This window comes from Alligator mississippiensis, chromosome 4 (assembly GCF_030867095.1).
Source record: "Alligator mississippiensis isolate rAllMis1 chromosome 4, rAllMis1, whole genome shotgun sequence".
NCBI lineage: Eukaryota > Metazoa > Chordata > Crocodylia > Alligatoridae > Alligator > Alligator mississippiensis.
The window spans coordinates 254,070,223-254,079,266 of record NC_081827.1 but is presented as its reverse complement, the minus strand read 5'-3'; the positions used below and the strand labels follow the sequence as shown (position 1 = coordinate 254,079,266).

The following is a 9,044-nucleotide window of genomic DNA, read 5'->3' as shown; positions in this document are numbered from 1 at the left end:
GCCTGGGTCTGGCTCCCCCGGCTATGCCAGGCTCTGCTGCCCAGCCCTGTCCTCACCCCGGGCCTATTATCAGTGCCTGGCGCTGGCAGGCCAGGCCACGGCCCCACGGTACCACCCCACACCGGGCAGGTGCGCGAAGCCTCCAAGGCTGGTGGCCGCTCGGACTGGGGGGCAGTGGGAGCCTCCCCCAGCTCCACCTCCCCCCAAGAAGGACGGGCTGGAACCAGTGGGTCAAGAGATTTATTGGACTCGTCCCAACGTCCATCCAGTGAAGAGACAACAGACACGCGCCAACGCCTCCGTCCCCGCAACAGCTGCGCTGCATCTGCCCGTGGGCTTTAAACCCCCTGCCTGGCCGGCCACCCCTCCCCTGCCCCACGCTGCCCCGGCCCCCATAGCTTCCCGGGGCTTCCCAAGAGCAGATCAATAAATAAGGGTGTCTGCTGCGGCAGGGCCTGGGGTCACCCCCCCCTGCCCTCCCAGCTGACCCGGGAGCAGGAGACTGCCAGCAGGAGGCGCCCTGCTCCCCGCTCCAGGGAGAGCAGCAAGGAATGACCCCGAGGGTTGCGGGTTGGAGGCCGGGGGCTGGGTGGGAGCCCGGCAATGGAGACAGGACTGTGGTGGGGAAGCTCCTCATCCCCTCCTGCCGTGCGCGTGACCCCAGGCTGGCCTGGTGGGTGGGGGGCCCTGGGGGTTACCCCCAACCGGCTTCCTCCCTGCAGCCAGAGCTGCCCCTGCTGTGACCCCCCACCTGCTCCTGGGCCCCGGGGTCCTGCTGGGGCAGTGGGGTCATCCCCAGCCCCCGGAAGCTGCCTTGGTGTCAGCTGCTGCCCCCCTGCAGCCTGGGGGCAATGAAGGTCCCCATTGCCTCCACCACGTGTGAGCTGCCTAGGATCGGGGCCTCTCCAGCCCCAGCGTGGCTTGGCCATTCGCTCAGTCCTCAGTTAATGTCGCACCAAACTAGCAGCATGTGGAGCCAGCCAAGAGCATCCCCGCAGCTGTGGGGGCCTGGTGCACCAAGCCCCCCCGGGCCAGGCTGCCTTGAGCCATCCATGACCCTGGATCCAGAGCCCAGGGGACCCAAGTCCCGAGCGTGCTCCGGCCGATACTAGGTCCAGCCGGGGTGGAGGGCTGCCATCTCCGTGCCTGGCATGTCCGGGCCCTTTTGCAGCCCGGATGTGGGAGAGCCAGGAGCCTTGTGGCAGCGATGGCTCCATCCTCACCCGTGTGCCCTCAGCTGTGCAGCGGGGCCGTGCCCAGGGGGTGGAAGCTCTCCGGGGGCAGCAGCAGGCGGCCCAGGTGGTAGAGCAGCCCCGAGTACCAGTGCAGCCCCTCGGGCTGGCCGTAGGATGCCCCGACCAGGCCGTGGTAGAGCCGCAGGGGCCAGAAGGCCAGCTGGGCCAAGGCCTGCTCCTCCACCAGGGCAAAGCAGGAGGCCACGATGCCGTCCACCACCAGCGTCCCGTGGCGGGTGAGTGGGGCGTAGGCGCCCACATCCGTCCGGACCGACACGGTCTCCACGCGTGCCGGCTGCAGCCCCTGCCCCAGCCCGGCCACCAGCACGTACTGGCCCAGGCGCACACGGCTGGCGAAGGTGGCGCGGAAGTGGGAGGCGGGCACCGTGGCATTGTCAGCCACAAAGAGCAGGTGGGACGGAGTCAGGGCCAGGCGGCGCGGCGGGTCCCAGGTCTCCAGCACGTGGAAGACGGGCTGGGCTGCAGCTGCCTTGTCCAGGAAGGCCACAACCTCGCTGTAGGTGGCCTGGCCCCGTGTGTCCATCGCCAGCACACGCTGCCCTGGGCGCAGCGCCCGCACCGGAGTCCGTGCCCCATCCTCCAGCGTCGCCAGCGCCTCTGCTGGGAAGCAGCCGCCCGTCTTTGCTGCTGCCGAATGCTCTGCGCCAGGAGAGAGAAAGAGAGAGGACAGCATAGTTAGCCCGGGGCCTCCAGCCTGGCACCCCCTCCGGCAGGGGCTGATTTATCCAGCCCCCTGCCAGCCCCCTGCAGAGATGCACCCACTTCTGGGGTGCGGCCCCAGGGTGGGGTAGACAGGCCCAGAGGGGGAGACATGGGGGGCAGAGGGGTAGCTGCTCAGAGACCTCCCAGCCCTGGGCAGACATGCGCCCAGCTCTGGGGTGTGGTACAGCTGGCACTGGGAGTTATGCTGTGGGGGGGAGGAGAGGCCAGGCACTGCCGCCAATGGGCATGAATGTAGGCTGGGAATTGCCCCCCCAAGCTGGGGCTTGGCACCCCAGAGCACCGTCCAGCTCCTGCCTGGAGCCGTGCTGCACCTGGGCACCTTCCCCCCCCTGCAGCCCAGACACCAGCCCGAGCCTGCAGCCTCTGCCCAGGCCGGAGCACCTGGGCTGTTGGCCCCAGCTGGGGGAGCAGGTCCTGGGGGGCACGGGGGTGGGATCTGCATGGGGTGAGGAGGGGCTCCAGGCAGGGCTGGGCAGGGCTGGAGGCACCTGGTGGGGGGTATGCATAGGCAAGCAGCCCAACTTTGGAGTCCCAGCTTCGCCCCTCCCTGGGCACCCCCAGTGCCAGCAGCTCCCAGACCCCCATGCCGGCTCCTATGGCTTCCAGCCCCCCCTCCCTGTGACCCCTGAGCAGCCCCTGCAGGGAGGCTGAGGGGGCAGGTCCTGGGGGTCACACTGCACCCCCATGGCTCATGGGCGCGGATGGAGACAAGCCGCAGGTTGTAGGAGAGAAGCTTTTATTGCTCATGGGCCGGGCACAGTGTCAGTCCTCCCCCGCCCCCCGTCCCCCCCCAGTCACTTCCCAGCAGGCAGTGGGGGTCCAGCTGGGGCCACAGGAGCTGGTGCCCTGAGGGGAGCAGGGCCAGGGGGCACAAGGGCCCTGGCAGCACCGTACAAAAATAAAGCCATCTGTGCAGGCAGGCCGGCTGCCCGCGGGCACGGCGCGGGGCTCTGGTGCCAGCCACGCGGGGCGCCGGGGATCGGGGCCCTGCCCCCACTGCGGTGCCTCGGTGCCGTCCCCCGGTATCCGGCTGCGTCACACCGTCGGGTCAGTGCGGGGAGCCGCGGCGGCGTCCGGGCGCGTCGGGCCGGCGGCTCCGGTCTGTGGCATCGGGACAGAGCACGTGGGAGCAGGGCCACGATTGTGCACCCCACACAGTACCGCCCCCCACTCCCCACTGCAGGCACTGCTGGGCAGGGGACAGGGCCCAGGTGCCGATGCTGGCAGGGCCCAGCAGGTCCAGGCCACGCTTCCCCTGTGGGCACAGCCCCAGCCTGGCACAGAGCTGCAGTGAGGGCAGAGCTGATGTGCACTTGTGCGCGTGCACGTATGTGTGATTGTGTGTGTGAGTGCAAGCATTTGTGTGCATGAACATAGGTGTGAGTGTATGTATTTGTGTCTGTGAGTATGTGCGAGTGTGTGTATTTGTGTGAGTGTGTGTGAACATTTTGTGTGTAAGCACGTGCACATGAGCGTGTGTGTGTGTGTGTGAGCACCTACTGCAGTCCACAGGAGGAGCAGGTGTAGCTTTGCATGCGTGTGTGCAGTGCCTCTCAGTGGTGTGTCTAGGCGTGCATGCACACGTGTGATCACTGCACCCTGGTGCATGGTCTCACTGCTCTATTGTGGTGTGGGGATCGCATGGACAAAACCATTGCGCCTTCCTGGGGTGACTGCCTGTGGCTTGTGTGTGCGCACATGCACATGTGGGTCTGAATCATGTGTGTGGGTGAGCACGTGTGTGCATATGTGTCTGTTTCAACGTGTGTCCATGCATCGGGGGGTGCACGCACGCATGCATGGATGCATGTGTATACACATCCGTGGACATGTGTGTATGCAAATTCATGGGTGTGTAATAAATTGATCCCTGCCCCTGCGTGCTGGGCATGTGCACACATGCCTGCTTTCAGTGCAATGTGGACACATGTATGTAAGCCCTACCCCATGCCAGGCTATGTGTGCTTGCATGTGCGGGCACTGGGGGGATCTGCACAGCAGTGGGACATGGCACTGCCCCATGGAGGGGCTGGAGACACAGTGCGGCCAGTGCCTGCCACCAGCACAGAGCCCCCAAGACCCTGGGGCATGGCCCTGCATACTCAGAGACCCCCAGGTGGCACATGGTTGCGGGGGGCACCCAGTGCCCCTCAGTTCTCAAGGCAGCCCCCAGACTATTGCCCCACACTGCTGTCACACACACAGCCCCTCTGGTGCCCCTCAATCCCCCACCCTGCCGGTGCCCACCACTCCCCACCTGCAGCCCCTGCCCCCCCAGCCCTGCCAGTGCCCTTCACTCCCAACCCATAGCCCCTACCAGTGCACCTCACTCCTGACCCATAGCCCCCTCCCCCCCCGCCCTGCTGGTGCCCCTCACTCCCAGTTCCCTCCTCCCACATGCATCCCTCGCCCCCGAGATGGGCGCTCGGTGATGCCACGTTTTACCCCCTGCCCCTGTTCCCAGTGCTGCTGCCTCTGCCAGCATCCACCTCAGGAGCCCCGGGCGCATCAGGGAGGGGAGATGCTCAGGGTAGTGGGGCCGGGGGGCTGCCTGGCTCCGGGCTCTGAGGTGGGAGCCTGGGAGATGAGTTGGCTTGGGGTAGGGGGCACCTGCGTGGGGCAGGGAGCCCTGGGGGGCTAGACCGTGCGCCCGGCCTCACCTGACTTGACAGAGCAGTGGATGTGGGCCTTGGACTCGTAGTAGACCCAGTCGAAGCCGGCCTCCACGGCCAGGCGTGCCAGCATGCCGTACTTGTTGCGGTCGCGGTCGGAGGTGGTGATATCCACAGCACGGCCCTCGTAGTGCAATGACTCCTCCGAGTGGTGCCCGTCCTCGTCCCAGCCCTCGGTCACCCGCAGCTTCACGCCCGGCCACTGGTTCATCACCGAGATGGCCAGCGCATTCAGGCGGTCCTTGCAGCGCTGTGGGGCAGGGCAGAGCGGGGGTCAGCAGGGGAGCCCCTCACTCCTGACCCACAGCTCCACTGTCCCAGCCCAGGAGGTGCCCCTCACTCCTGACCCGCAGCCCCCTACCCCACCAGCTCTGCTGGTGCCCTTCTCTCGATCCGCAGCCCCTGCCCCCCCAGCCCTGCCACAGCCCCTCACTCCTGATCTGTAGCTCCAGTATCCCAGCCCATACAGTGCCCCTTAGTCACCCGCAGCCCCTGCCCCGACAGCCAAGATGGTGCTCCTCACTCCCGACCTGCAGCCCCCAGCAGAGGCCAGGGCCCCGGGTGGGCAGCCAGGCTGAGCCATGCTAGCCCCTGCTCACAGCCCCAGCCCCTGGGTCGGCAGCAAAGGCGGCTGCCCCCTCCCAGCCCCTCCATGAAGGCAGCAGAGCTGGGACCCTGCCACTGCCACAGGCTGCAGGGGTCATGGATCGGGGCGCAGTCCCTGCTTCTGCCCCCCTTAGCCGTGCATGGGCTTGAACTTGCTTTTGGTCCCCCCAGAGCCTCCTTCTCCAGGGGCAGCCCTGCCCAGCCCAGCCCGGCCCCAAGCCCTGGGGAGGGGAGGGGTCCAGCAGGGAAAGCAGAGACCCCAGCGCCCACCTGGCCACACAGGCTGCAGGGAGAGTGCGGAGCCAGAAGGTGCAGGAGCAGAGCCGGAGAGAAAGCAGAGCTGAAGCACAGCGCCCTGCACCCCCTGCCCCACCAGTGCCCCTCACTCCCGACCCACAGCCCCCTGCTTCCCCAACCTGCCCCTCACTCCAAACCTGCAGCCCCTGACTCCCCAGCCCTGCCAGTGCCCCTCACTCCAAACCTGCAGCCCCCTACCCTGCCAGCCCTGCCGGTGCCCCTCACTCCAAACCTTCAGCCCCTGACTCCCCAGCCCTGCTGGTGCCCCCCACCCCTGACCCACAGCCCCCTGCTTCCCCAACCTGCCCCTCACTCCAAACCTGCAGCCTCCTACCCCTCCAACCCTGCTTATGCCCCTCACTCCTGACTCGCAGCCCCTGACTCCCCAGCTCTGCCAGTGCCCCCCACTCCTGACCCACAGCCCCTGCCCCTGCAACCCTGCTGGTGCCCCCCACTCCTGACCCGCAGCCCCCTGCCCCCAGCCCTGCTGGTGCCCCTCACTCCCAACCCACAGGTCCCTGCTGCCCCAACCCTGCCGGTGCCTTTCACCCCTGACCTGCAGCCCCTGCCCCCCCAGAAAGCAGCTGCTGGGCCCCAGCCCCTCTGGGCTGTGCGGTGGGGAGGGGGGAGCAGGAAGCTGGGGGCGCCCGTGCGGGGTCCTTGCCCTGGGGCTGAGGGGAGCTCAGGTGATGCCTTTGCCCCACACTGCCCTGTGCCCTCTGCAGCTCCTGCCCCTGGGGCATCTTCGGCCGCAGGGAGATCAGCCTGGAGATCAGCGGGGCGGCGGAGTCGGGACTTTTGCCCCCATGCAACACTAGTACCGGGATGGGGGTTGGGGGTGCTGGGGGCAGCCACCAGGGGGCAGCGCTGCGGGGGTCGCCCAGCCCCTGCTCCTCCATGCTCAGACCCTGGTGCCCCGCACTCCTGGCCTCTCGGTCCAGCCCGGCAGCACCCCCCGCCCCCGCCTGCTGCCAAGGGCACGTGCAGAGACACGAACACACGTGCACACTCACACGTGTGCACACACAGATGCGTAGAGTCACACTGTCGCACAGATGGGTTCACTCCCAGACATGGGTGTGCAGGCACACACAGACATGAACTCACATGCGCGCACACACGTGTGTACACTTCCAAGGGCACACGCACACTCGCAGGCATATGCCCTCACATAGGCACACACAGGCGTGTACAGTCCCTTGCATGTTCACACTCACACGCACGTGTCCGCTCCCACACACCTGCACAAGCACCCTCGTCCCCCCCCCAGCCCCAGATGCCTGGACTTACCCCCCCAAGCTCCTCAATCGCCCTCCTCTATCCCGGGCAGACCGGCCCGTGCCCCCCGCCCCGGGAGAAGCCGGGCCCGGCCCCTGCCCCATGGGGGAGCCGGCGGGGGGACGCAGTCCCCAAGGGCCGGGCAGGGCGGGTGTAGCGCCCGCGGCAGCCAGCAGGTGTCAGTGCCGCCCAGGGACGGGGCAGGGGTGCCCCCCCGGGGCAGGTTGGGGGGCGGCTGCAGCCGGAGGGGCAGGGGCTGACACGGGCGAGGGGGCATGGAGGGGGCACCCCATTGCCAGGCCTCTGGGGCACGGCTGGGGGGGGTGGGCAGAGGTGCCCGGCCCCGGCCCCTGCCCCTGCCCCGGGGGGCGAGGGGGACATTCCTCCGGACGGGCGCGGCCTTATCAGGGCCGGGCCCCGCCGAGCAAACACGGGACATTCTTCAGGGAGATGCGGCGACGGGAGCGGGGGGGGCAGACCCTTGGACCTGGGCGAGGGAACAGGTCCCCCGGCCCGGCCCGGCCCGGCCCGGCCCGGCCCCGCTCGGCGCTGCGCACGGGGAGCCCGGGGGGCACCCAGGAGTCCGAGCCGCCGGGGCAGAGTCCGCTGCCGGGGGAGCGGGGCCGGCCCGCGGGGCCGGGGCGGGGCGGGGCGAGCTGCTGTCCGGAGCCGGGGACCTGCGGGGCCGGGCCGGGGTGACCCGGGGTGCCCGAAGGAGCCGGAGCGGGAGAAGCTGCGGGGCTGGAGAAGGGCAGGAGCGGGGCGCCCGGGGCCCGGAGCGGGGGTGGCCGGGCCCGGGGTGCAGAGAGGAGCGGGACGTGCTGCGGGGCTGTTGCCCGGAGCCATGGGGCTGCGGGCCCGGGGTGGTCCGGCGGGTGCCCCGAGGAGCCGGAGCCGGGGAGCTGCAGGGCTGGAGCGGGATGCCCGGTACCCGGGGGGTGCGCGGAGAAGCCGGAGGCGGGGAGCGGCAGAGCTGCGCGGCCGGAGTGGGGTGCCCGCGGGTGCCTGGAGGAACCGGGACCGGGGATCGCCGGGGCCGCGGCGGGGTGTCCTGTGCCGGGGAGCTGCGGGGCCGGAGCGGCGTGCCCGGTGGTGCCCAGCGTCCGGGGGTCGGAGAAGCCGGAGCGGGAGTAGCTGCGGGGCGGCCGGGGGTGCCTGGGACGGTCGGAGGAGCCGGGGCCGGGGCCCGGCGGGGCCGCAGCGGGGTGCCCGGTGCCCGGGAGGTGCCCAGAGGAGCCGGAGCCGGAGCCGGAGCCGGCGAGCTGCGGGTGCCCGGGGCCGTACCTGGGTCATGAGCCGGTCGGCGCCCGTGTTCTCCTCGTCCTTGAAGACGATGTCGGGGTTGTAGTTGGGCGTGAGCTCGGCGAAGCGCTCGCCCTGCCGGGCCACCTTGCCCTCGGCGCGGCCGCTGGCGCCCAGCGTCTTCTCGGGCACGTTGGGGCTGAACTGCTTGTAGGCCAGCGGCACGAGCCTGCGCGGCGCCCGGCGGCGGCTGCCCACCACGCGGCCCGGCCCGCACCCGCCCGCGCCCCGCGGCGCCAGCGCCAGCGCCAGCCCCAGCGCCAGCCCCAGCCCCAGCGCCAGCGCCCGCCGCATGGCCCCGCCGCGCTCAGCCCATGGGCGCACTAATACGGACCCGGCCCGGCCGGCCCGGCCCGGCCCAGCGCCGCGGGGAGTGCCGCGCCCGGCCCGGCCCGGCCCGTCCCGGCCGCCGCCGCCCGCCCCGCGCCGCCCCGGTCCCTCCCCGTGCCGCCCCCGGCCCCCGCCTGTCCGCCCGCCCGCCGCACCTGGCCGCAGGTGGGCGCGCCCCGCCCCGCCCCGCCCCGCCTCGCCCCGCCCCGCCCGCACGACGCGCGGCTTCCCGCTCCCGCCCGTGCCTCAGTTTCCCACCGCGGAGCGGCTGCGGCTCTCGGGGGCAGCAGCCCCCTGCCCCGGCTCGCAGGACGCCTGGGTGCCCGGCGCTGACACCCGCCCTGGGGCACTTGAGCTCGGGCTGTGCCTCAGTTTCCCCCTCCTGGAGCTCTGCTTCGGCTCGTAGGACGCCGGGGTTCCTTGCGCAGCACTGACACCCGCCCTGGGGGACTTGAGCCCGGGCTCTGCCTCAGTTTCCCATCTGGAGCAGCTGGGGCTCCTGGGGGCGCAGGGAAAGGCCCTAGGGGAGCAGGGAGAGCAGCCCCCTGCCCCTGAGCCCTGCTGCCAGCCTGCGGGATGC

General features: G+C 70.4%; 1 protein-coding gene across 1 annotated transcript; it reads right to left on the bottom strand.

Moving 5' to 3' along the window:
* Positions 1 to 224: 224 nt before the first annotated feature.
* IHH (Indian hedgehog signaling molecule) lies at positions 225 to 8,525 on the bottom strand. The gene is made up of 3 exons (XM_059727549.1): positions 8,117 to 8,525; positions 4,640 to 4,901; positions 225 to 1,895 (listed from the first exon to the last, which is right to left on the bottom strand). Exons 1-3 carry the CDS (start codon positions 8,426 to 8,428, stop codon positions 1,234 to 1,236), a joined length of 1,236 nt encoding a protein of 411 aa, XP_059583532.1. The 5' UTR covers positions 8,429 to 8,525; the 3' UTR covers positions 225 to 1,233.
* Positions 8,526 to 9,044: the final 519 nt, after the last annotated feature.

Bases quoted from the DNA above. Each gene is read 5' to 3' on its own strand.
- IHH (XM_059727549.1), bottom strand. From the start codon at position 8,428: ATGCGGCGGGCGCTGGCGCTGGGGCTGGGGCTGGCGCTGGGGCTGGCG. The intron at 4,902-8,116 runs GTACGGCCCCGG...CCTGCCCCACAG, and splicing joins CCGACCGGCTCATGACCCAG to CGCTGCAAGGACCGCCTGAA. The intron at 1,896-4,639 runs GTGAGGCCGGGC...CTCCTGGCGCAG, and splicing joins CCACTGCTCTGTCAAGTCAG to AGCATTCGGCAGCAGCAAAG.